Source organism: Agrilus planipennis, unplaced genomic scaffold, assembly GCF_000699045.2.
Source record: "Agrilus planipennis isolate EAB-ADULT unplaced genomic scaffold, Apla_2.0 scaffold12, whole genome shotgun sequence".
Taxonomy (NCBI): domain Eukaryota; kingdom Metazoa; phylum Arthropoda; class Insecta; order Coleoptera; family Buprestidae; genus Agrilus; species Agrilus planipennis.
In genome coordinates this window covers 591,719-619,084 of record NW_020439003.1, presented here as the reverse complement: position 1 = coordinate 619,084, position 27,366 = coordinate 591,719, and the positions used below count along the sequence as shown (strand labels likewise).

Here is a 27,366-nt window from a genome sequence, read left to right as displayed (position 1 = left end):
AATTTAGGTGTGAGTGTTTGCATTAACCGTCAATAAATTGCCCCCTTTGAATGAGGTTAAGTCGATAAGTTGGTAGGTAAAATGAACACAGCATTCCTAAATGCACTGAATGACCTACTCTCTGTTATAACTATTTCGACCATCGTGAACTACATGTTTAAATATACAGGGCGTTCATATATTTTCAAACTTATCGTTAGAAATTAAAATGAACATATAAAAGAACCATTAAAATTATGAATTCGTAATAAAGTATTGATACAATAATTTTACATCTTTTGAGTTTCCTACTTTTATAATTCAGACTGATTTTTAACTTTATACACCTTAGTATATTGTTTGAAAGGAAGCAAATTACAATTTTTTAATTAATCCAAACATACTTAACATTTCTACACGTAAGCAATAGTTACACACGAATTCTTTGGCTGATATCAATAAATTATCTTTATTGGTTGAAGTATAAAGTTTATAAATTGATGGTTAAACTTTTACCCTATCTCTAAATACTTATTTTTAGAAATTCCCTTTATATGTATACAATTTTTGATAAACGACAAATTAAGGAAGTATACTTGGAATTCTTCTAATGACGCTAATATGTTTTAAGCTTCTTTCATATAATAATCAGAAATAATTATTATTTACATAAATTCATTTGCTCAGTGTACATTAACATTTGACGGTATTTTTTTAATTTTAATTCTACAAATGATAGAATGCAAAACTATATTTAGAAAATATAATATATAGATCTCAAGAAAAACTTTTATATATAACTGATAGCTGACCAAGCTACAATATTTTAGGCTAAAAGTAGCTATCCATGTTTTGATGCATTAAGAAATCACAAGACAATTTTGTATTACTTAAGAATGAAAATAATCTTTAATTAATCGTCCACTTAAAAACCATTCCTTATTTTTTATTTACATGGCCAATGTTCGGTATGCCTATTATATCAAAAGTATATTATATTTGGTATACAACTGTCACTTTTGGAGTTGTATTGAAAAGTAGGAAACAAAATGTGATATCCCTTGAATAAACTACGTGTAATCAAATTATTTGATAACTGAATTTTAACGAAAATAATATCTCATAAGCGCCATATTTAATTTTTAATAGTAACAGCCAAAAGAAGACCCTGTAGATAAGACAACGAAGTGTTTTGTATTTCTATCGAGTAAATTTACTCAAAGTTCAACTGTGCAATGTATGGTTTTATTCATTAGACGCAATATTCCAATACTAACTGAAATTTGCTAAAATACAACTGTTATTTTGTAATCATTTACCATTAGTTGAAACAACGGGATATACGAACAAACATAATTTCACAAGAAAAGGGTAAGAATTTTTTCTTTTTCTTTTGGTGTTTTGAAACAAGTTAGTGCCAAGAAGCTTTAAGCGGCAGACTTTGATTTCGTACCACGTATAAGTGCCGAGAACTAATAAGTTAGAAACCGCGATCCATAATTTTGATAAATTACTGATCAAAATCATTTTTATTTAACTATTAAAATGCCATAATTTTAAAATTATATATAAGAAAAATTATGAGTGCTGTCAACACAGGGCAAAGTAGTATTACGTAAATGAAAGTTAGTATTAGCAATTTCTTATGCTATGTGTTGCATACCTATTTACAAACAATTCATTTAAATTTTAATCATTGATTACTATACACCTATTAAAAAACCATAATGGCCGACATCAGTAACAATGCAACAACAATTGAAAAAGAATGATGGCCGACAACAGCAACAATTAGGAAAGAATGATGGCCGACAACAGCAACAATTAGAAAAGAATGATGGCTGACACTACGTCATAGTGAAGCAATAAAAATGGCCGACTATTGACAATACGAATCAACGTAACAAAATTCTTCGCGTAATTTATTTTTTTAAATGCATACAATATTTAATGTTATTTCCGATTTTTTTAAAATTTGTGGTAAAATATAGCAAATTTATAAATATTCATGTCCACGAACAAGAAACACCCTGTACAGCAATTTTCATGAGAAGTTATGTGTGGCGCCACCTGCGTGAAACGTTCAACTTCACATGATTACTAACTGGATCAACTTCGGTATTTTCTGTAATGGGTGCGTCACAAGAATCAACCTCTTCATCGCTAAATTCTTCAACTGATCCATCACAAAAGTGAATAACTCGTTTTGGAGCATCTACTTCGATACTATTACCTTGATTACGTTCTTCTTTTTCTGCACTATTGTCACTCATTTTTACTCGTTCGTATAACATAAAAAAAAACTTTACTAATCGTAAATGCGCACATTAACGCAATTAATACACTCGTACACTTTATTACCACCTAGTGGCGAATAGACTAAGTAACGATGTTCTTTTTTCGATATACCTGGTACAGGTGTTTTATGAATAAATAATTATGAATGAGTATAAAACAGCTTCCTAGTTTCATTCATGCTTAATAGTTTATTCATCAGCTACGAATGTTATCCCTTAGAACCCAAATAGAAAATCATTTGACGTGTAAGTAAATGTAGTGAGATACCTGTAATTATTTTATATACATACTATAGCAGTTGCCGTTATATTTCCTGCATAAATTACCAATACAATAATACAAAATCGATTATTGATCGATAACCAGATTTACTAATAGATTCGTAAAATGTGTAAAGAACGCGTACATGTAAAATTATCGGTTCTGATAACAGAAACTTGACATGAGATAAATCGTTCGACCGTTTTTGCCGATTTCTGATAAGAATTTTATTAAAGAGAAAGCAATAATGAGCTTTTAGTAACCGTGAGTACCTTCTCCATTTAAAAAGCGAAGCAACAGGTTGTCGTGTATTTAATAAACATAGTTTTAAACTACTTTTTAGATAATCATGTCCGGGTCAGAGGAAACATTCCAACGTATTCAGCGTGAAATTTCGGAAGTTGTTCAAAGGGAAAAGGAGTTAAAAAATAATTACGCTCGTTCTCAATCAACTTCAGCCCTTTTGGATCACAACACAACGCTATTATCAAATGGAAGTAATGGAAGCAGTGTTAATGGGGACAGTTTAAGTATTAATAATGAAGAAATAAATGTTTCATATGAAAGAGCTCACTCTGTATCTTCTGTAAATGAAAGAAAAACTAGTGTTGACAACAACAGGCTTTTTAAACCAAACACCACTAGTAAGGGTGTCATGCATAGATTTATTAAGTCCAGGGGTAAAGTACAAGGATTTTCGCCAATATCTAATGGTGCAAAAACTCCATCAGATACATGGAACAACTCTGATGTGATAGAACCCCCCAAAGTACAGCCAGGTAAATATAGAAAAAGAAATTCTTAGATTGGGTGCAGCAATTTTAATAAAAGTTTCAGTAACATTATTAGTACTATAAAGAGCTTCATTAGTAATCAATATTTCATTTTATAGTTCAGTATTAGGAAACAAGAATTAAATGAGACTTAAAGCTATTATAAAAATATGCACTTTTGCCTATTACAACCATATTTTAATATAAAATGTAACTTGAATTTAAATATTTATCAGGTTGGATAATTTTTTTATTTGCTTATTATTGATAAAAATTTATCAGCGATTACATTCAATTTGTGATTAGCAATTTATTATGTGCTATAAATACTGACATCAATTTCAAAAAGGGAAAAGTTAAAAACACATTTCATATGATTAGTTAATAAAACTTTTCTCTAATTACTAGTAGAAAATCACAAACCATATTAAATTGTATTGTCAAGGTAAATAGTAATATTTAGGTCAATCAAATGCTGATTTTCAATAATTTTATCATCCATGAAATGAATAAAATCTCAGAAGAAATAATGAGGTAATATGACTACCTGATAAATTGCTTTATAAATTATTTAAGTGCTGCTATCATTAAACATTCACATAATAACAAAAGGGAATCGAAACAAAATTTTATTTACTTTGGATTTAATTAACTGGCTAAGGAAAAAATATTTGTCAAATAAGTGTTGTAATAATGGATTTCAATCTTTCATTAAATTCTCATTGAAACTGTTGTTCCCCAAATAATTTACAATATACATTTCAATTGACGAAATGTAGAAATTAGTGACGCTGATAAGAAGTCTAATTCGTCATTGAGCGGAGGATGATTATAATTTCTCTTTTCGCTTCATTTCCTTATGGCAACAGAAAGTAGGATTGATATTATAAAACCTATGGTGTTTGATAACGTTATCAACCCCTTTAATTTATTTTGCGATTGTCTATTGTCAACAGTTACAAAAATACTGAGAATTTGTCTATATGTTACATATTTAGGAATAAAATGATTATGTAAACTAATGAAAACTACAATGTCTTTTAGGCAAATCACCACGCAATGGCTTTGTTCCGGTTGAAGAACGAATTAGGCGTGAATTTGAAGAGATGCAGCTTCGAGAACGAGAACTGAAAACCGAAAGAAGAAAATCACAGCCGGACTTAATGATTGCTATAGACGAACCCCCATCACCGCCCCCTGAACATGCTTCTATAAGATCAGCAAAATCGTTTACTCATTTGAACGAATTGGAAGATTTCACCGACGTTTCCGCGCCTGTTTCATTAAAATCAGCACGATCTTTAGCTGAATTATGCGACGTTGAAAACGATGAAGAACTGCAAACACCAAGCAACCTCATACGCCAATGGGAGAGCATCATACAAAAAAATCAACAGGTTCGCATTTAAATTAAAAATAAATGGGTTATGCCATGATTAATCAACTCTACTTATTAGTTTGTAAAATTAATTGTTTCAGGGAAAACAATGTCTACTAACTGTAATGCGCTTATGTAACATTCCTTTTGTTATATTTACCTATGTAATAGTGCTTTGATGCGATTAGTTTCATGAGGGAACATATAAAAAAGTTACATATGTGATAAAATTAAATTGATAAAGTTTAAGTATTTAGCGACATTTTCAAGTATTTATACTTTAAAATGAAACGTTGCCTTATTTATTGTAATGGGTATCATATTATATAGACTTAGGAATATAAAATTAAATTAATGTGCCTTCTGTATGTTCCTAAATTTCACCATTAAGGTCAAATAAGAATGCGAAAGTCTGTAATATTTTTTAACTTAATATATATTTGCCAATATTACATACATAAGTTGTAATATTGCTGTATTTATAATGCGATTATTTATTATCAAAAACTATCTAAACTTGTCCCTGGTGCAACACTTTTGTCAGTTTCAATTTTATTTATGCCTAATCTAATCTGCTAATTTTATCTTTATCTTGCCAAAATATTGTTAAATTGCTACTGCTCTTATTAATACTGCTTCTGTACTATNTTTAAAAATTCTATTTAATATAAAAGTTATCGTACTATTTGGACTATTCTGTGGATATTATTTAATTTAATCACCACATATTTAAGTACTTAATTTATGGTGCACTGTAAAGAAATTATTTTATTTTGTTTGCTGGAGGAAATAAAATGGCCTTTTTCGAAAAAAGAAAAAATTCTTTTATTTTAAACTTTTACCTTTTCTTAGTACAATTTAAAAAAAAAGATTTACAAGTGCTACTATTTAAGATTGCCCGACACATCTTGCTTAAATATAAATTCTCTTTTATACCCTTCCTTGGTACAACTTGCTTTGCAAGTATATACCAATAGAACACCCCAGTCCAAGTCATATTGTTTAAGCATTGACAGCATTTGGGGCATAATCTGAAACTCAAATTGTCTAGGTCCACCACAGACTTCACATTCAGGTATTAAATTTGGTTTAGGATCCTTAGCTATGTATAATGGACTTCCACCTCTTTCATATCTGACAACTTGATCTGGTTGAGTACTAATTCTATCACGAAAATTTAAGAACTCTTTATCCTGGTCTTTTTCAGCATAGGAATGTAATTCTGTTTCTGGAACTTCAGCCATTGTTCCAACCTTATTCTGCTGCTTTAATCGTTCATATGACTCAAGTTCCTTTTGTATATCAACTTTTTTCTGTTTCACTTCCTCTGGCTCTATAACGAGTTCCCATTGGGAAAATAAGAGTGAAGATTGCTCATAAGGGTCTTCCTCATTTTTTCCACAACTAATTTTATGAAATTCTTTCCAGTGTATAACTTGATGCTCTCGACAGCAGTATGCTGCCTTTTTACATTTACTACAATGTTTCTCTGCCTTACAACCACAAAGACTGCAAAGTTCTACCCATTTTTGGGGATTGAATTCAGGTTGAGGTTTATCTTCAGGACACTCTGGTGGATAGAAATCATTAGCTCTTCTTAAATTACTCCTAAATACTTTGATAGTGTCACTTTTATTATACTGCCAGCAATCTTTATTTTTACATACAAATATAAATAAAGTCCTATGGAAATTATTTTCGTCTTCTTCATATGGTGCATAAATTTGGCATAAAAATATCATCTGTTTAGAACATACAGAACATTGCAAATCCTCTGGAGTTGGTAAATTCTTTAAATCTAACCATGCAGGCTTTCCACCCACTTTACTAGGAAATAACCTACTCTCCACTTGCCAAGGAACACATTCTTCTAAAAATCCAACATCTACTTGTGACATTTTATTGAAATTGAGTGGAATTTATTTTATATGTTCACTGTTGTTTGCATTAACCGTCAATAAATTGCCCCCTTTGAATGAGGTTAAGTCGATAAGTTGGTAGGTAAAATGAACACAGCATTCCTAAATGCACTGAATGACCTACTCTCTGTTATAACTATTTCGACCATCGTGAACTACATGTTTAAATATACAGGGCGTTCATATATTTTCAAACTTATCGTTAGAAATTAAAATGAACATATAAAAGAACCATTAAAATTATGAATTCGTAATAAAGTATTGATACAATAATTTTACATCTTTTGAGTTTCCTACTTTTATAATTCAGACTGATTTTTAACTTTATACACCTTAGTATATTGTTTGAAAGGAAGCAAATTACAATTTTTTAATTAATCCAAACATACTTAACATTTCTACACGTAAGCAATTGTTACACACGAATTCTTTGGCTGATATCAATAAATTATCTTTATTGGTTGAAGTATAAAGTTTATAAATTGATGGTTAAACTTTTACCCTATCTCTAAATACTTATTTTTAGAAATTCCCTTTATATGTATACAATTTTTGATAAACGACAAATTAAGGAAGTATACTTGGAATTCTTCTAATGACGCTAATATGTTTTAAGCTTCTTTCATATAATAATCAGAAATAATTATTATTTACATAAATTCATTTGCTCAGTGTACATTAACATTTGACGGTATTTTTTTAATTTTAACTATCAATTTTGTAACTGGGTGGCCAGTAACTGGCCAAATCAATGAAAAGTTAAATTTTCGTGCGCTTCATTAATAGTTTGCTGAATTTTCATTTGATTCAAATTATTCCAATGGTAACAGCCACTTTACATTGAAATTACACTTGTAGGTTGATATTTTTAATAGGAACTCTCAGCGCTACATAGTAACTAGTAAACTAGTAAAAGTACTATTCCAATAAATTGAACAATTTTTGTAATTTCGTAAAAACTCGGAAATTACTGGACCGTACGTATAAAGAGGAGTACTACAATCATTTGAGACGTTCAAAAATTGAGTATAATTTCAAACTCAAACTCTCTTCTCTTTACTCTCTACTCTTTCCTTGAGTACCGACTTAGATTTTTAAGTGCAGAATAAATCAGAGTATTTAGTAGCATCAGAGTGCCTAATTTTAAAAATGGAATAGTTCCACAGATTAATTTGGAGTACCTAATTCTGAATATGAAGTCAACGTTAAGCATAACACTTATTGGGTCAAATTATTCTTGTAGATTAAACAGTATAAAAAACTATAAGTTACATCGTACACTAATTAATTAGCTAAGCCAAATATCAGTTCAACTTAGTGGAGTTGAATGTTAAATGAGTATAAGTATCTACAAAATTTGCGACAAAAATTGTTTTTACTTTTGGTAGTGGCTAATATTTTGAGAAAAAAATTCTGCTGCGCACACCCTCGCCAGGAATCGATCCCAGACCCATTAAGCTTAGTGGTAAGAATACAAAAAAAAATTTTTTTGACAATAACTTAAGGTAATCTGTAGTGGGATGAAATTAATTGTACGTAGATTTCGTATATTTATTGATAATTATTAAAAATTGTTTGTTCAATCTGTTTTTGGTAGAGTTCATAGGCAATTCGTTATATTCAATGAACAATTTCGGTTAAAACTTACAAATAACAATAGGTTATTGATTATTATTTATTAGAACCGAAGGTAGTAAATAAATTTAGAGAATGATATATTAAGCGTGGTACAGTCATGGTAACCGAATAACCGCAAATGCATCTAATAATTGTGTTAAATAGACAATAAGCACAACTAACACAAAACATCCACAATCGAGCATTGGCTAAACATTTTTTCTTCATTGCATACTACATACATACGAAAACGAGTGATTATCATCATCAATTATAACAAAAAAAGTCGACATGAAGCATTAATTTATTGATTGTTATTATACAGCGTAATTGCAAACGTCACGAAAAATAAAACCATCTGAAGGTAGTATTATAGAAGACAGCGACATGGAAATTTTGAATTAGAAACACTCACATCAGTCGATCTATGGCCACCTGCTATCCTTGACAACAGGCGTATACGTACTGTATTCTGTATTGTAACACCGCGAAATCTAAAAAAGTGTGTTAATTGCGGCGCGGAAATTAAGGAAAGAGAAGCTGGCTTACAATTAGTACTATTGGATTCTCATCTGTATATGCTCGATTGTGTTTTTGTAATACCCACCTACAGAAAATGACCGTAAGTAAACTTATAATTGATAATGTTATTAGCAAAATCGTTTTTGTATTTGATATTCAAAATAATTGGCACTATCCTCAGAGTAATTTTAATTAAAACAAGTAATTTCGATAGTAAATTGTTTTTTTTTTGACTTCCCTCTGCATTAAAACTTTTCCCCAATTTGGGTATTTTAAAATTCAACATATTTCCTGTACAAACCTACGCTATTACAACCTAGAACGTTTTTTTATTATGTATCAACTAGAACAAACGTTTAGAAAAACAATTTTTTTCAATTTTCACCTCCCTTCAAAATCCGAAAAAGGAAAATGTAATCAACGACATATTTTGATAACTGTTTAAAATTTATTACTCCCATTGTATTGTTTGTTACTAGACAATTAATTCAATAAACATTCAACCGTGTTCAAGTGCAAATTTTCAATTTCATATAATCTCCGTATCACCCATTGCTTGTATTTTAATACATGTGCACAAAGTATAGGCACTACGTGTGATAACTGTATAAGGAAACTCTAATATTATCAGTATTACAAATATTTTAACAAATAAATTTTTAAAATTTGAAATAAAGTAAAGCGTGAAAAAGAGATTCTTCGTATTTCAATTCAAATGCACTGTCACTTAAATTGGCTTGTTGTAGACTTTTGCCTAAACAAAAACTTTAGTACCAATCCCAAAAAAATGGCTCTCAATTTTACATTCTTGTCTTCTAATTATTCACGCATTATTAGCACAATAATTTATTTTCCACGTAAAAAAATCAAAAATTTGATTTACGGACAATCAAATTATAGCTGCTACATATGCAGTTGATAAAACTAATTGTAGGTATTTTGCTCGTCATGCATGTTCCTATACAATAAATAAGGAGTAACCGGCTATTGTTTTTTTTACAAATCATACATCAGTAGGTACGTTTTGCCATGAGTACGACAGTACATCATTTTTGTATTTCCTGTGTTTTGTTTTGAATAGATTTTCGAAGCGATATGGAGAGCACGCCACAAATTTAATTCTCCGGGTTAATTAAAATTTAATGCTAATATTTGTTTTCATAGGAATTTATATAAATTCCAATAAGCAACAAAAATAACACTTGTTTACACATTTAGAAAAAAGTATTTTTCAGCGATCTATGTCTTATAAAAAGTTTAGTTGACGAAGGTTGAAGGTGGTAAAGAAGAAGGACGTTCATGCCTGAAAAGGCTCAAAACATCACAGATTTTCATTTTTGGTCAATTATGTTGCACTCGTTTAAAACTCTTCAAACTCTTTGGGAAAGCATTTCACATTTAGAATAAATAATGAGATGATAATTTAGTTAAAACTAGAATTAAACTTTTCAATTTAAATATGTTATTCCAACTCAAAACCATTGCTTTCGCACTACATTGTTACATCTAGTACCTAACACTGCATTTTTATGGATACTAGTTTAGCATATAGTGGAAACTCGACTAATTTGCTTTCAAATTAAATAGTTAGCTTTAAATCAATCACAAACATAAAATTGTGACAATCGGAATATACATATTTGAATATGTTCAAAATTACTCTGGCGAGCGGCAGGGGTTCAATTTCTAGCCAATATAAAACTTGCATGCCCTAAAATTCTATTTCATGATATAAGCTTCATTTTTCTGTGCGTCCACGTATTAATAATATGTTTTTGTTTCAAATCTTGCAACTGTTTTTGATTGCCTTATACCTAAAAAATTTAGTCAGGCTTCAGAAAAGTGGATTCTGTTGAAATAATAATATTTACACGCATGTTTTGTTTTATAATAAGGTTAAGGTCGAAGAAACGATGAAAATGTATATTTATAAATATGCTGACAAAACTGACTTACTACTTAGTCAAGGTATAGCTTAAATGATCATGAAGTTAATTACATGACATGTACCTTTTTAATGTGAGTTGCGCAATTTCATGCACAATCGTACAAGCACAAGCTTCTTCACTAGGTTCCAAATTATTCTGTGTATACTTTAAAAACTTTCACTTTCAATTAATAGCAAATAAATGTTCCGAAATAGAGATTAAATATCTTTCGTAATGGTTGAAATATTGTTTAAGGGTGTTCAGATATATACAGATATTTTCAAATGTCTGACAGTTTTTCTATTTTCTTTTTACTTAAAATGCAACCAACTATTTGCGCTTAAGGAAATATTTTTCACTAATTAAAGAAACAACTCTAATTTGACAAAATCGATCATTTTAGTAGTATTGAATTAATGTTTCATTAACTAAAAGTTTTATTGTGCCATTTAATTGCTATTAAATCTAACCTCAATTGATTTTTTAATTGCAGATATCAGCTAAAAACAACAGCAATTAAAATTTTTACTTATTACACAAATTCCAACAAATTTGCTTTTATACTGATTGTGAATGAATAACATCTTTTACCTTTAAAAGTTTTAAAATTTGCAACAACAGTTCTAATTTATAACGCTTACGTTAATCCTAATTAGTAACAGAGAAGATAAAACTTATTTACTTTTTTACTATTTTCGAAGTTACAAGTACTTCTTTTGGCGAATTGATAGTAAAATTTACTTACTAGAGTGCGACGGAAACCTTCTTTTCGAAAACATTGTTTAAATAAATTTATAATTGTTATTATGTACCTATATATGTAAATAAAAGTATCTATAACTTCTGAGTACCACACGTATAAACGGGGTGTCCTTCAATTACACTAAGCTAACCAAGGGGCGAGAGAGTCCAACACAGCGTTACGGTCCTGCTAAGTAGGAATAGGAGGGAGCCAATATTATCCTTTTAATTATTTAAAATTGAACTGTTATAGGAAATCCTTTTTTAGGGTTCCTTACGATAATTTACAATATACATTTCAATTGACGAAATGTAGAAATTAGTGACGCTGATAAGAAGTCTAATTCGTCATTGAGCGGAGGATGATTATAATTTCTCTTTTCGCTTCATTTCCTTATGGCAACAGAAAGTAGGATTGATATTATAAAACCTATGGTGTTTGATAACGTTATCAACCCCTTTAATTTATTTTGCGATTGTCTATTGTCAACAGTTACAAAAATACTGAGAATTTGTCTATATGTTACATATTTAGGAATAAAATGATTATGTAAACTAATGAAAACTACAATGTCTTTTAGGCAAATCACCACGCAATGGCTTTGTCCCGGTTGAAGAACGAATTAGGCGTGAATTTGAAGAGATGCAGCTTCGAGAACGAGAACTGAAAACCGAAAGAAGAAAATCACAGCCGGACTTAATGATTGCTATAGACGAACCCCCATCACCGCCCCCTGAACATGCTNTTAATGATAACTAATTAACAATCTGCACTTAGCTAACGTTCTTTCTATAAATAAATCTCATTTGTTATTGGTTTATTAACAGTTTTTATCCTTAGTTTCAGATATTTCATTTGTTATCATTAATTTCTTTACTAAAAACCTCAAGTAAGTGAAATAAATTTATAATTAAGTTAAAAGATAACTGTGAGATTTCCTGTTCAAGATACACATCCCCCCATATATTCCCCATATTTTGACGACCAGTGGGACTTCAAAGTGGCGCCCCATTCACAACCTTTAATTGAAAAACAAAAGGAACACATCCATCAACCTTCCATTGCAAAAAGAGAGGTACGTACACGTTCATAGATAACGACTAATCTTACTAACATTAATTGCACTTATTAGAATGCAACGTAAAGAAGCAATAACTTTAAGTCATGATTCCTTTACATAATAAGATGTTATTGTTTCATTTAATTACGACCACTAACTTATTTCTACTTATGTACGATTTAATGATGACGAACCATTATTTATTAAAATGATGCTCGCGTATTCCTTGACATTGATCCTACTGGCGAGAGTTCGAAAACAATTGAATATCTAATGTCCGTGGAAAACTGATTTCCCGTAACCGAAGTTTCATATATTGTGAATAGTGAATCGTTTCGATAAGATAAGAAAATAAATTGTTAGCAACTATAGATAACACGTATTTTTTAGGTATAATCGATTTGGTGTATTTTTTTTTCAATGCCAGCACAAGATTTTATATAAACATTCACAACTTTTACATGCACAAATTCAAATAGGTTAATGAACTTTTCGTAGCATGATTTTTTTTGTTAAATTGTTAATAAAGTGGTGATGCATAATTCAATTATATTTCGTATTTGTATTAATTAAAGCATGCATTTAATCAACGAGGAATATTCCTGAAGATTTTAGCACTAACTCTTTTAGGGTAAAGAAACAGAAATTGCAAATGATTTAAGCTTTATAGAAGTAGAATATTACAATACAAAATCATTGAAGCCTTCAGGAAATGCGATAAGAGAAACAATTCCATGTTCTATATGCAAATTAGGTAAGTTGTAAAATGAAAATTTGTGCGGTAAAATCGTAAAATCCGTAGGAAAAGAAAATTTTTATCTTGTACATTTCGAAACTATACTACTTTATTAATTTAGGTGTGAGTATAATACAAGGGGACGTAAAAAGGGGTCGAACTCAGGCAGCCATCAGAGAAAAATTTATATCCATATGTGTGGCATTTCAAATACAGACACAAGGAGTATGTACAGGATTTTTTGATGTTTATAGTCACGACGTCCTTCCTACTTTTAATTACACCACATTAGGTAATATTTTTCAAATATTTCTTCGCTGTTTCTTATTAAATTCTTTGCGAGACTGTCACAATACTAGGGTCAAATTAGAAAGGCGCAGTCTGTAATAAAGTACTGGGCGGAAAAAAGGCAACCTTATGTATTGCTTCGTAATTGTTGCAATATGCAAAGATTGTCCTTTTGTTCCTCTCAGACTACTCTTTATAAAGACAGTCTGTCCATTTTTAAATTTTTTATATCGTATTATTGTTAGACATTTGTATATTTTACTACAGACTTCGCCTTACTAAACTGACCCAAGGATCAGAATTAATGCGCTTTACTGTATAAGTGTGAAAACACGTTTCAAAAAGATGTTTAACGTTAATTAAATTTATTACTTGTAATTGTAGTGTAACAAACGCGATAATTTGAATGCTAATCATTATTCAAGCGTCATCTTCAACTTGCGTATAATTTAATCGATTTACAACAATTAAAATGCATAAGNAATCAACGAGGAATATTCCTGAAGATTTTAGCACTAACTCTTTTAGGGTAAAGAAACAGAAATTGCAAATGATTTAAGCTTTATAGAAGTAGAATATTACAATACAAAATCACTGAAGCCTTCAGGAAATGCGATAAGAGAAACAATTCCATGTTCTATATGCAAATTAGGTAAGTTGTAAAATGAAAATTTGTGCGGTAAAATCGTAAAATCCGTAGGAAAAGAAAATTTTTATCTTGTACATTTCGAAACTATACTACTTTATTAATTTAGGTGTGAGTATAATACAAGGGGACGTAAAAAGGGGTCGAACTCAGGCAGCCATCAGAGAAAAATTTATATCCATATGTGTGGCATTTCAAATACAGACACAAGGAGTATGTACAGGATTTTTTGATGTTTATAGTCACGACGTCCTTCCTACTTTTAATTACACCACATTAGGTAATATTTTTCAAATATTTCTTCGCTATTTCTTATTAAATTCTTTGCGAGACTGTCACAATACTAGGGTCAAATTAGAAAGGCGCAGTCTGTAATAAAGTACTGGGCGGAAAAAAGGCAACCTTATGTATTGCTTCGTAATTGTTGCAATATGCAAAGATTGTCCTTTTGTTCCTCTCAGACTACTCTTTATAAAGACAGTCTGTCCATTTTTAAATTTTTTATATCGTATTATTGTTAGACATTTGTATATTTTACTACAGACTTCGCCTTACTAAACTGACCCAAGGATCAGAATTAATGCGCTTTACTGTATAAGTGTGAAAACACGTTTCAAAAAGATGTTTAACGTTAATTAAATTTATTACTTGTAATTGTAGTGTAACAAACGCGATAATTTGAATGCTAATCATTATTCAAGCGTCATCTTCAACTTGCATATAATTTAATCGATTTACAACAATTAAAATGCATAAGCGCTATTTCATTATTATTAATACTATTACTACTATTAGACAAAGAGCATTTGCATTCAAACGGAATTATCACAGTTCTTCCTTTAAACTTAACATGCATTTTAAACAAATAAACTTAACCTTGAACTAAATTTATTATTTTCGTAAAATAATTTCATGGTTATATTTTCTGTGCTTAAAGCAATAATAACGCTAACACCAAATATTGTAGCTAATAGTATGCTTACTCAAGCAAAAAGTCTTAACCTTCGTAGGAGTCCAATAAAATCAATCCTTCTGTTAAATTAAATTTGTTTACGGTTTTTACAAGTGGTTACACTAACTATAAAAACTTAGAAAGCAATACCCTTCGTAGAATTGATGCTACCGTCATAAACTAGTTATTTGGCAAATAAAGTTAAAAAAAAATTATTATTATTAAGAAGACGTTATTTAAAAAAAATCCCCGCACATACATATGCACAACAAATTGGGAAATTTGTTATGTATGTGCCAAAAAAGTGTAACGCGAGGTCATAGGTAAATTTTTTACTTTACTTTTGTAAAGCTTTTTTGGTCCGCTAAAAAAGAATACCGCAACTTTTTAACTACTTTTCGAGAAATTTAAACCACATAATACATCACTAATTCTTATAACAAATTAATATAAACTACAGAACCAGTCATAATAAATCGCATATTCAGTTATAATCACATGGATTTAAATGTACCCAGTCATTTAAATAACAAATATATTTTGCAAAAAAAAACTGTCTCATCAGAAATGTCAAAAGCATCTTCGCAATAAAATCGTGAAATGAAAACAAGAGAAGACAACTTTTCGAAATCGAAATGAAGGTTATTCAAGCAGAACAAATAGTTGTGACCTTTTTTACTCATTTGACACAAATTGAATTTTCTGTTATGGAATGGAAATTATTTTCCTTAGGGCAAAAGTTCATAACCCAGGACGTATGTACCTGTTTCCGTTTTAGGCCCAGGCGAAATTTGCTACATGATTTTAGGCGAATCATGCGAAGAAGCCGAAAATGCATCACATAAATGGGACATCGACTTACCAGATATTCCTAAGCCCCCAATTGAATCGCTACCAGCGCCGAATGTAGTATATCAATTCCACAAAGCACTTCAAATAAACTACTTATTGTCCACTATGTTATAGATCGGAAAACCTTCATTGAAAGTCTTGCAAATTTCCGATACGCATTTTGATCCCGAATATACGGAAGGAAGTCCCATAAATTGCAAGGAACCCCTTTGCTGCCGGTCATATAGTACGCCTGAAAATAAAGAAAAAATTAAACCTGCTGGAAAGTTAGTACCCAAATGTATATCAAAAACTTTTTTTATGTGAAACATCTTTTGGTGCGCCTGGGGGAAATATTAATTATTTTTATTTATTGTTTGTTTAGATGGGGATCACCTGGAAACTGTGACGCGCCCTTAATTCTTATTGAAAATATGTTCGAAAATATTGTATTGAATCATCCAGTAAGTCAGAATATTTATTAAAAGCCAAATGAGTTGCAACTAGATTTACAATTTTATAACATATATAAATGTACTAAATATTTCTTAGGATATAGATTATATTATTTGGACTGGTGATTTGCCACCTCACGATATTTGGAATCAGACGAAAAATCAAACCGTGGGAAACCTTCAAGAACATGTCAAATTGATGCAAACATATTTCCCAAATGTACCAATTTTCCCAGTACTTGGAAATCACGAAGCAGTACCAGCAGGAAGGTATGAAAAAATGATTCAAAATAATATTTTGTAAATAAAACTGAGAAAGTTCGTTATTTTTAATTTTAAAATTTCTTTACAAAAATTGTTATAACAATTTTATGTATTATAATCATTATATGTTTTTTCACAATAATTCGTGACAATTATCTTATAAGTCGGCCTACCCATTAATTATTTTATTAGTTTTCCGCCGCCGTGGGTCCATCATGAAGAATATTCGATTCGCTGGTTGTACGAAGAAGCTCAAGATCAATGGAAAAAATGGTTACCGACTACATCCAATTCTACGATACAACAAGGAGGTTTCTACTCAGTATTAATTAGACCTGGATTTCGAATTATTTCAATAAATACGAATTATTGTAGTTCTTTGAGTTGGTATGATTCAGTTTTCATTTATTTTTATTTTACATTTTGTTTTTGACCACGACCTTTAAATGGCACTCAACTGTTCTAAGCTTTTTAAATTAAGGGTTCCTGTAATTTTTAAGTGACCATTATAAATTTTTAATCAAAAAAAATCAAAAATTAGTTCGGAGAAATGGACTACCCTAATATGTGTGAAATAAAACTGCTTTTATAGGTGGCTTTTGCTAAGCAGTACCGATCCTGCTAAAGAACTCAAATGGTTAGTCTACGAACTGCAGGAGGCAGAAAGTAAAGGAGAAAAAGTACATATAATTGGTAAATAATGCATTCGTTTCTTACTTAAGAAAAAGAAACATATTTTTACTAAAATTCTCTTACAATAACATCACATAATCTACAAACTCATTCATTATATTCTTATAGTGTTTATTATTATTATTATTACGTACTACGCTTTTTGAAAGCTCGAGTAGTTTATGGTCCAGTAGCTTTAGATTTAAGAAGGGCTTTTGTTCTAAACAATATATTTTTTTTTAAATAAGTTTATTTTGGTGTTTGTTTTAAAGAAAATATTAAAAATGGAAGACGAAATCACAGTTGCTTAAAAAAATATTCAAGGTCAATGTTCATAAAAAACGTTTTTGCAAATATTACGGCTTCTATGGCTCGGAGGTCAATTAATGTCATTATAAAAATGAAGATAATGGAACTCTCCAAAAAATTAATCCAAACTTTTTACGGACAACGAATGGTTTCTTTGACCTTGAATATTTTTTTTAAGCGACAGTGATTTTGTGTTCCTTTTTAACATTTTTTAATAAATCGATTAAAGAAAATAAGATTGTAACTAATTTTACTCGATTATCAAGAAAAAATTNTTATTATTATTAAGAAGACGTTATTAAAAATAAATCCCCGCACATACATATGCACAACAAATTGGGAAATTTGTTATGTATGTGCCAAAAAAGTGTAACGCGAGGTCATAGGTAAATTTTTTACTTTACTTTTGTAAAGCTTTTTTGGTCCGCTAAAAAAGAATACCGCAACTTTTTAACTACTTTTCGAGAAATTTAAACCACATAATACATCACTAATTCTTATAACAAATTAATATAAACTACAGAACCAGTCATAATAAATCGCATATTCAGTTATAATCACATGGATTTAAATGTACCCAGTCATTTAAATAACAAATATATTTTGCAAAAAAAAACTGTCTCATCAGAAATGTCAAAAGCATCTTCGCAATAAAATCGTGAAATGAAAACAAGAGAAGACAACTTTTCGAAATCGAAATGAAGGTTATTCAAGCAGAACAAATAGTTGTGACCTTTTTTACTCATTTGACACAAATTGAATTTTCTGTTATGGAATGGAAATTATTTTCCTTAGGGCAAAAGTTCATAACCCAGGACGTATGTACCTGTTTCCGTTTTAGGCCCAGGCGAAATTTGCTACATGATTTTAGGCGAATCATGCGAAGAAGCCGAAAATGCATCACATAAATGGGACATCGACTTACCAGATATTCCTAAGCCCCCAATTGAATCGCTACCAGCGCCGAATGTAGTATATCAATTCCACAAAGCACTTCAAATAAACTACTTATTGTCCACTATGTTATAGATCGGAAAACCTTCATTGAAAGTCTTGCAAATTTCCGATACGCATTTTGATCCCGAATATACGGAAGGAAGTCCCATAAATTGCAAGGAACCCCTTTGCTGCCGGTCATATAGTACGCCTGAAAATAAAGAAAAAATTAAACCTGCTGGAAAGTTAGTACCCAAATGTATATCAAAAACTTTTTTTATGTGAAACATCTTTTGGTGCGCCTGGGGGAAATATTAATTATTTTTATTTATTGTTTGTTTAGATGGGGATCACCTGGAAACTGTGACGCGCCCTTAATTCTTATTGAAAATATGTTCGAAAATATTGTATTGAATCATCCAGTAAGTCAGAATATTTATTAAAAGCCAAATGAGTTGCAACTAGATTTACAATTTTATAACATATATAAATGTACTAAATATTTCTTAGGATATAGATTATATTATTTGGACTGGTGATTTGCCACCTCACGATATTTGGAATCAGACGAAAAATCAAACCGTGGGAAACCTTCAAGAACATGTCAAATTGATGCAAACATATTTCCCAAATGTACCAATTTTCCCAGTACTTGGAAATCACGAAGCAGTACCAGCAGGAAGGTATGAAAAAATGATTCAAAATAATATTTTGTAAATAAAACTGAGAAAGTTCGTTATTTTTAATTTTAAAATTTCTTTACAAAAATTGTTATAACAATTTTATGTATTATAATCGTGATATATTTTTCACAATAATTCGTGACAATTATCTTATAAGTCGGCCTACCCATTAATTATTTTATTAGTTTTCCGCCGCCGTGGGTCCATCATGAAGAATATTCGATTCGCTGGTTGTACGAAGAAGCTCAAGATCAATGGAAAAAATGGTTACCGACTACATCCAATTCTACGATACAACAAGGAGGTTTCTACTCAGTATTAATTAGACCTGGATTTCGAATTATTTCAATAAATACGAATTATTGTAGTTCTTTGAGTTGGTATGATTCAGTTTTCATTTATTTTTATTTTACATTTTGTTTTTGACCACGACCTTTAAATGGCACTCAACTGTTCTAAGCTTTTTAAATTAAGGGTTCCTGTAATTTTTAAGTGACCATTATAAATTTTTAATCAAAAAAAATCAAAAATTAGTTCGGAGAAATGGACTACCCTAATATGTGTGAAATAAAACTGCTTTTATAGGTGGCTTTTGCTAAGCAGTACCGATCCTGCTAAAGAACTCAAATGGTTAGTCTACGAACTGCAGGAGGCAGAAAGTAAAGGAGAAAAAGTACATATAATTGGTAAATAATGCATTCGTTTCTTACTTAAGAAAAAGAAACATATTTTTACTAAAATTCTCTTACAATAACATCACATAATCTACAAACTCATTCATTATATTCTTATAGTGTTTATTATTATTATTATTACGTACTACGCTTTTTGAAAGCTCGAGTAGTTTATGGTCCAGTAGCTTTAGATTTAAGAAGGGCTTTTGTTCTAAACAATATATTTTTTTTTAAATAAGTTTATTTTGGTGTTTGTTTTAAAGAAAATATTAAAAATGGAACACAAAATCACTATCACTTAAAAAATTAATTAAGTTAAAGTTCATAAAAAACATTTTTTCAGCGTTTTGACTGTGGCTCAAAAGTCAGTTAAAGTAATTATAAAAAGGAAAGATAATGAAATTCTTTAAAAAAATGATCTAAATTTTTTACGTACAACGAATTGTTTAACAAAAAATTTGCTTCGAAATGAATTTTTTACCCTACCTGTGAAAACAATTACAAGTAGAATTTGCTACCGTTTTCGATACTTTATCAACCCTTTCTTAATTTTGTCGAAAATGCCACTGCTAGCTTTTACTTCTTGCAACACATCCCCCTAAATTCCTATAATTTTGACTCCACTTTCACTGCTTATATCTTATGATTGATATGCAAAAATTCTGTGTGATATTTAAGTACAATAAAATGAAAAGTGTGTTTTGAATAATTGTCAAATTTATGCAAGTATTTGTATTTATGTCATCTTACATATAGGTCATATACCACCCGGGTACTCAGACTGTTTAAAAGAATGGTCAAAAAATTACAACAAAATCATAAACCGCTACCAGAACACGATAACAGGACAATTCTTTGGTCATACTCATGGAGACGAGTTTGAGGTCTTTTATGATGATGAAACATCTTGTATGTCTAACCACAACATATTTTTTCCATTTTTCTCCCGAAAATAAAAATAATTTATTTTGCAGCCATACCTACGAACGTTGCTTATTTATGTCCATCAGTAACCACATTCGGTAACTATAATCCCGCATACAGGATCTATTATGTCGATGGAGAACACGACACAGCCACATGGGTAAAAAAATATTAAATACATTCAATATAAGGCTTTCAGGGTTACCGTTTGCCAAAAGCGCTTTTGTTCACGTTTTTCAATGTGTAACTTTTTCGTAGCCCAAATCTAATGTAGATATTTGTGTACTAAATCTTTATTATAGGAAATCCTTGATCATGAAACTTGGACAACGAATTTAGAAGAAGCCAACAATCCAGGGAATTCCCCCCATTGGTATAAACTCTATTCGGCAAAAGAAGCTTACAGCATGGAGTCCTTAAGGCCTGTGGAATGGGAGAAACTAATCCAAGAAATGACCGACGATCCCATAGTTTTCGGGCAATTTTACAAGTAATAAATGTTTTACATTTTCAATACAAGTAACAAATGTTTTACATTTTCAATTTTTTAGGTATTACTACAGAGATACAAAAGGCAGACCTTATTGCGATTTAACTTGTAAAATTCAAATGCTTTGTGATTTAAAATCTGGCAGGTCGCATGATCGTAAAATTTTGTGCAGTGATATAGAAACCAAAATATTAGCGAAAATATCAAATGTAAAGTCTGTACAAAATAAAAGTAAAAAAGCATAATAAAGTACCTTTATATAAGTAAAATGCATGCTATTATTATATTCTGAATGTCTACATAGTATTTAAAGTTAAAAACTTCACTTATCGATCAATTAATAGATTATAAACTGGTCAGTGGATACTAAAAAGAATATGATTTCTCCTATAAAGATAAATATAGATATAAACAACATTTGTATACAAAACTGAGTTGATTTACTATTATGCATGACGTACAATTTAAACTAAACACAAAATAAAAAAAAATTACGGGAAAATTTTATGAATTAATTAAGTACAATATCCTTTCTTAATAAAGTTACAGTGTAGCAAAACACAGACGAAGCTCTCTCAGGCATAAATACCTAAATAATTCCAAAACATATTGTAAAGGTAGTAAGTTATGACAAAATTTAAAAAAATGATGCATTTTATATTATACTAAGTAGCTGTGTAACCGCGATTTCGTCCGCTTGATATTTTTATAAACTTACTAGGTTTTACCCCCGGCTTCACTCTCTTTGATGTCGTAAATACGTGTCAAGAATACACGACCACGTAAAACTAATGTTTCTATCCCTGAGGAACGGTATTATCTTTATAGATAAAAGGTACCCTATGTCCTTTTTTGTACCCCTGAAAATGTGTCTGCAGAATTTCATGATAGGTTTTACCGCGGCTTCGCTCTAGTTGATGTCCTAAATACGTGTCAAAAATCATAGACGACCACATAAAACTAACGTTTTTATCTAAGAGGAACAGTATTGTCTTTATGTATAAAAGGTACCCTATGTCCTTTTCTGAACCCCTGACAATGTGTCTACAAAATTTCATGATAGCTTTTACCCGCGGCTTCACTCTCGTTGTTGTCCTAAATACGTGTCAAGAATCATAGACGACCACATAAAACTAATGTTTCTATCCCTGAGGAATGGTAGTGTTTTTATGGGTTAAAGGTACCCTATACCATTTTCTGTACTACTGCTAATGTGTGTACAAAATTTCACGATAGGTTTTACCCGTGGCATCGTTCTCATTGATGTGCTAGGTTCATGTTAAATATCATCAGCAAACACAAAAAAAACAAATCTTCTATTCAGTATTTTCTTTTGGATAAAAGGTACCCTATGCCCTTTTCTGTACCACAGCTAATGTGTGGACAAAATCTCATGATGATCGGTTGAGCAGTTAAGGCGTAAAATTGTAACAAACAACAATCAAACAAATCATATGCAAACAAATAATAGATTATAATTGTGTACAATTAATTATTCACCATATTAAAACATATCCCCAAAATTTTACATATTTGTGAATAGTTTATTTTGTATTTCATTTAAATTCTTCCATATTATAAACAGTATACATAGTAAAGTAGAAAGAGGAGACTGTGGTAGATATTAATTAAAAATTAAAAGGAATACTCACCCCTAATTACCACAAAAATTTTTTTCAAATAATTTTTTTTGTGGTAATTAGGGGTGAGTATTCCTTTTAAACAGTATACATGTTTAAAATGGACTAACAATTGTTTATTTCTAGAAACACACTGACAGAAACTGTAAATAATCAAAAATGAACTGTACAATATGGAAATTTCTTTTCACACCATTGTCCATTTCTTACAATTTCCGTTCTATTTGGTAGAAACTCAAAGAACGCTTTGACCCCTTTTTGTGTATGAACGTTATTAAGAGCTTTCTGCATTCCTTCAACAAACGGCGAGCTTTTGCAAAACAAAAGTTGCAAACAACCTGAATCCTCGTCTAAACTATTTTCTCTGATATGTTTTATAATATCGTCGACAAGATTTTCGCTCTTAGCATACGTTAACAGATCGGATATACCGGATTTGTTTGAGATCCATTCAAACATGTTATTTTCATTGATTTTTCTCTCATGAATTAAATACGGTGGTGAAGGTTTACTTAAAGATGTACTTATCTATAAAAATAATACTATTGTTGAATTATTGTGTATTTATAGGAGAAAAAGACCCACCAGTTGAGCAATAAAAATTACGGCGTTTAATACCACAGCTCCCAGTTTTCTCGGGCCAAAACCGAGCAACCTTAAGAAGCCTGAAAAAACATGCTCTTTTTCGCCAGTTTCTTCATTTCCTTCTTTGATCATCTTTGAAACAAAAGCTTTACTGACCATGTTTGTTATACTTTTTGAATGTTGCTCAAAATCCAAATATTTTCCAGCCATTTGCAAACCTTCCTTCAATCTTTGAAAAACACTGTTAGCATTATTTAACGCAACTAAACACAGCATAACGCACACAATCCACGTTGACTTCATTTTGTCTGAAGCCGTTCTAAAGAGAACAATTTCATAAAATAAAACCAACGCATGGGATACCATGCAAAACAAAAAGGTCGATTTGGGACAACTTTAACGGTTAGTTAAGAACAATATTATCTTAAAATCTATTGTCACATTTATGTGTTTCCCTTGAACTTCATCATAGTGGTAGTATCAACTAAAATGCGTCAACCGTTAGCTGGCTTTTATCTTTCACTATGCTTTTCGTTAAAATTATTTTTTAGTTCTGGCCAACAAATCCTAACGAGTTTATCAGATCTGACAGCCCTTAGCGAATTACCCTTGGAAAAACTGTTAGAAATACAGAAACATTTGGCACCAAAATCATCAGAAGAAAATGTACAAGAAATACAAAGCATTGCAGAAAAGAGAGAGGATATCTCCCCGGAAGCATTACCCCTGCACGCCGAAGAAAAGTATCACGGACGTGAAGGACCGTATGACGAATATTATCATCCTAAAAAAGAAGATAAAAAGGATATCCAATCCATTCTTCAGTTAAGTGTAACAACATTATCTTTTCTGGCTTTCGGTGGTTACTTGTTGTGTCTAATTGTTCAAGCAATTAAAGCCAAAAATAATTATTACTACATCCCTTCAACCACTACAACTACGACAACTACTACAACAACTACAACAGCAGCGCCAATGAATGTCCCTGATACAAGAAGACCTATTATTAGAAGACCTTACAAAAAGAGACCAAGGGATTCATTGAGAAGAAACAAACGGGAAATCCTAATGAACGAATTCGAAACAGAAAAAATATACAACGGACTTCTTACACTCGCAGAAGGGTATGCTAAGTTTCACACTGTTAAGTTACACGCAAATAAATTCTAAGATTTACTAAAATAAAAATAAATGTATGTACTTCATATAAATAAATTTGTTTAATTATTTTTCTTCTTCTTTTTTATTGGGGCATCCTATGGCATTTCGACTGATTATTTTTCCTTAGAATAATTTTATTATAATAATCCAGACATTTATCTGTAAAGAACCGACCGAGTTTAAAAATTGGTTAAAAAAGAACCGAAATTATGAATTTCGATTTCGCAATCACAAAATTTTTTCAAGACATATGTAATCTTACGACACTGTCATGCTTTTATATCATACAATTTAAAATTGGCTTTAATCCAGTCGCTGATCCTGGACATTAACTTCTTTTAAGGGTCCCTATTTATCATCAAAAAGTCGTCAGTCCTAAGATTGGTTTGACACGCACCTCCATTTTTTCCTTTCCTGATGAGCATGAATCCAGTCGCTGATCCTGGACATTAACTTCTTTTAAGGGTCCCTATTTATCATCATAAAGTCGTCAGTCCTAAGATTGGTTGGACACGCACCTCCACTTTTTCCTATCCTGATGAGCTAACCTTCGCGTTTCTCCAAAACTAGAACATTCCGTATCCTTAACTACCTATTTGCGAGCAGTAATCTAATCCTCTTAACTCCTGTTTCCGCATCTAATATGTCTCTAAAAAGCCACTCATGTCTTAGAAGGTGTCCTATCAACCTATTTCGTCTATTTCTTAGTGATCCCTGTTCGCCTATTCTAATACCTCCACATTTCTAACCTCCTCTATCCACGGTATCCTCATCACTCACGAGTGACACCACATTTCGAACGCTTCTAACCTTTTCTTTTCCGCCGCGCCCACGTCCATATTTCGCACCCATACAGCGTCGCGCTCCTGACATACACCTTTAACAATCTTTTTCTTTTCATAAAAATAAAAATTTCATATTGTAAAATTCCTAAATAATCCGTACTGTTACAATTTTGTAAGAAGTACATAATTAGAATACGGAGCCATTTTTGGGTATATCTATGCACTTACAACACATAACTTAAAATACCTCCAACCCTATCAACTGTTGGGCGTATAATGTGCTCTACCAACATATCCCCATATCTACTTACTAGTCATAACGTATGCGGAACCCTCGGCGCGCGGGTTAAGTCTGCACTTGTCCGCCGATTTTTTATTTGTGCGCCATTTAGAGGGAGTATCATAACGTAAGATAATGGATAATGCGTTGATGTAAAATCTCATGAAAATAATCGAAAAAAGAGACAAAAACTGTAGACCACCCGTATTCTCGATTGCAGTTATTGAGTAAATGGCTTGTACTTGTGAACAGTCACACCGAGTGCAGCTTCTTCTCGAACGCTCGCATAATTTTATGTCTTTACGTCGCGATATTTTATTAAGTCGATAGTTCGTGTTGTTATTTTATTGGGATCGACGTGGAACAAGTAATCAATGAGGTATGAATGTGTAATCGATGTGCCGCTCGATTCCAATCGCGATTCCACGCGAGAAATATGAGAAATGTTTAGTTGCCCCAGCATGCATTCGAATGACTATTAATGAATTTAGGATGACTGCAGTAATGGTATAACTGTCATAAATACCGGGAAAATATCACTTTACACTTTATTATGGCTTTTATAATCGTTATTAATATTATGATTACACTTTATTAATGCGCTCGTTGATGCATTTTATATTATTCTTGTTTATTTTTCTTCGGACTTCTGGTCTTGCATGTGCAATTTGCATGCGATCTCGAGATCTAGAGATAAACGAGAATTAGCAGCTTGTTTCTTTGAAGCGTAAAGCCAAACATGTGAAATTCACGGTGCGGGAAAATCCTCCGCTCTCGCGAATGGCGCAAATTTATCAATTAATTTTATTGATTATCGCATCGGTAAAGTGCCAGAGACATGCATTAGAAAGGCTTAACGCTTAACCGATCTATAAAACAAGGTAGTAAACCAAGGTGTCTCGTATCATAATTGGTTTTGAACAGGAATGAATGACGTAAATTGCGCAAATAACATTTCTGAATCAGATTTAGATTAGAAAAAAAAAAATGAAAATGCCAAAATGGAATAGGCAATTACATTGCCACATTATTTGAAATGAAAATTTTAGCCACATTACATACTTCTTTATCTGACAATTTAAGACTGATTACGTTTAAATCTTGTCTGACATCCCATATGAAAAGTGATGTAATTCCCTCTTTCGTCTTCTAATCTCATTACATAGAAAGTCCAGTCAGGTTCGACTTAAGGAAGGATGAAACGGGGGGCTAACCCCGGACTCCAAAGTCACGGTACGTTTTCTTAGCACCAAAAAACGCATTCTTTTTCATTTTGAATAACTTTATTCAAATCAAAATGATATGTACTATAGTAGTGTCAATCGCTGACAGACCATCTTATCCATATATAGATAAAGCAGGTCCAGGAAGGTACCGAGCCAGGGATGTCGAGGGTGTGACACTCCATCAAGCTTTGGTACTGAGTCGTATGCCCATTAGGGTTGCAAAATGAATTTTCTTTTTGTTTTTATTCAGGGGAGATTGCGGGGCACGCCAGAAATTAGTTACGGCACTGTATATATTATTATGTATCTACATAGTTTGCTTTCTGGTGATAAGGAAGAGGGGGGGAGCTAC

The 27,366-nt window shown here is 31.2% G+C and overlaps 5 protein-coding genes across 7 annotated transcripts in view; 3 read left to right on the top strand and 2 right to left on the bottom strand.

The window, feature by feature from the left end:
* The window catches only part of LOC108733358 (protein FAM177A1), a 7,479-nt gene extending 5,125 nt beyond the window's left edge, over nt 1-2,354 (bottom strand). The window contains exon 1 of the mRNA XM_018464481.2: nt 2,085-2,354. Coding sequence (XP_018319983.1) covers nt 2,085-2,273 — 189 coding nt within the window. The 5' untranslated portion in view covers nt 2,274-2,354. The remainder of the gene's footprint in view (nt 1-2,084) is intronic.
* An 82-nt stretch (nt 2,355-2,436) lies between these two features.
* On the top strand, nt 2,437-5,330 carry LOC108733357. Of its 2 annotated transcripts, none has more exons than XM_018464480.2 (3): nt 2,437-2,522; nt 2,882-3,317; nt 4,356-5,330. In XM_018464480.2, the coding sequence occupies exons 2-3, from the start codon at nt 2,888-2,890 to the stop codon at nt 4,718-4,720; spliced, it is 795 nt and encodes a 264-aa protein (XP_018319982.1). In that variant the 5' UTR covers nt 2,437-2,522; nt 2,882-2,887; the 3' UTR covers nt 4,721-5,330. The 2 variants fall into 2 exon arrangements, with proteins under 2 accessions (XP_018319982.1, XP_018319981.1); XM_018464479.2 differs by lacking the exon at nt 2,437-2,522 and adding an exon at nt 2,543-2,802.
* Nucleotides 5,331-5,395: 65 nt separating this feature from the next.
* On the bottom strand, nt 5,396-6,695 carry LOC108733299 (programmed cell death protein 2). Its single transcript, XM_018464396.2, has one exon. It carries the CDS (start codon nt 6,585-6,587, stop codon nt 5,574-5,576), a length of 1,014 nt encoding a protein of 337 aa, XP_018319898.1. The 5' UTR covers nt 6,588-6,695; the 3' UTR covers nt 5,396-5,573.
* A 1,753-nt stretch (nt 6,696-8,448) lies between these two features.
* LOC108733354 (sphingomyelin phosphodiesterase) lies at nt 8,449-21,613 on the top strand. Of its 2 annotated transcripts, XM_025975923.1 has the most exons (15): nt 8,449-8,847; nt 12,258-12,306; nt 12,365-12,492; nt 13,108-13,231; nt 13,335-13,505; nt 15,878-16,005; nt 16,066-16,217; nt 16,316-16,394; nt 16,483-16,655; nt 16,842-17,036; nt 17,242-17,342; nt 20,680-20,832; nt 20,898-21,007; nt 21,150-21,337; nt 21,399-21,613. In XM_025975923.1, exons 1-15 carry the CDS (start codon nt 8,842-8,844, stop codon nt 21,580-21,582), a joined length of 1,941 nt encoding a protein of 646 aa, XP_025831708.1. In that variant the 5' UTR covers nt 8,449-8,841; the 3' UTR covers nt 21,583-21,613. The 2 variants fall into 2 exon arrangements, with proteins under 2 accessions (XP_025831708.1, XP_025831709.1); XM_025975924.1 differs by lacking the exons at nt 8,449-8,847; nt 12,258-12,306; nt 12,365-12,492; ... (6 more) ...; nt 16,842-17,036; nt 17,242-17,342 and adding exons at nt 18,003-18,599; nt 18,660-18,811; nt 18,910-18,988; ... (1 more) ...; nt 19,435-19,629; nt 19,835-19,935 and having other exon boundaries at nt 21,399-21,612.
* Nucleotides 21,614-23,479: 1,866 nt separating this feature from the next.
* Nucleotides 23,480-24,732, top strand: LOC108733284. Its single transcript, XM_018464379.2, has one exon. It carries the CDS (start codon nt 24,052-24,054, stop codon nt 24,730-24,732), a length of 681 nt encoding a protein of 226 aa, XP_018319881.1. The 5' UTR covers nt 23,480-24,051.
* The last annotated feature ends 2,634 nt before the right edge of the window (nt 24,733-27,366 follow it).

Coding starts and splice junctions, on each gene's coding strand:
- LOC108733357 (XM_018464480.2), top strand. CDS start 2,888: ATGTCCGGGTCAGAGGAAACATTCCAACGTATTCAGCGTGAAATTTCG. Junction 3,318..4,355: donor ACCCCCCAAAGTACAGCCAG/GTAAATATAGAA, acceptor AATGTCTTTTAG/GCAAATCACCACGCAATGGC.
- LOC108733299 (XM_018464396.2), bottom strand. CDS start 6,587: ATGTCACAAGTAGATGTTGGATTTTTAGAAGAATGTGTTCCTTGGCAA.
- LOC108733284 (XM_018464379.2), top strand. CDS start 24,052: ATGCGTCAACCGTTAGCTGGCTTTTATCTTTCACTATGCTTTTCGTTA.
- LOC108733354 (XM_025975923.1), top strand. Junction 13,232..13,334: donor ATGTTCTATATGCAAATTAG/GTAAGTTGTAAA, acceptor TTATTAATTTAG/GTGTGAGTATAATACAAGGG. Junction 20,833..20,897: donor TTATGATGATGAAACATCTT/GTATGTCTAACC, acceptor TTTATTTTGCAG/CCATACCTACGAACGTTGCT.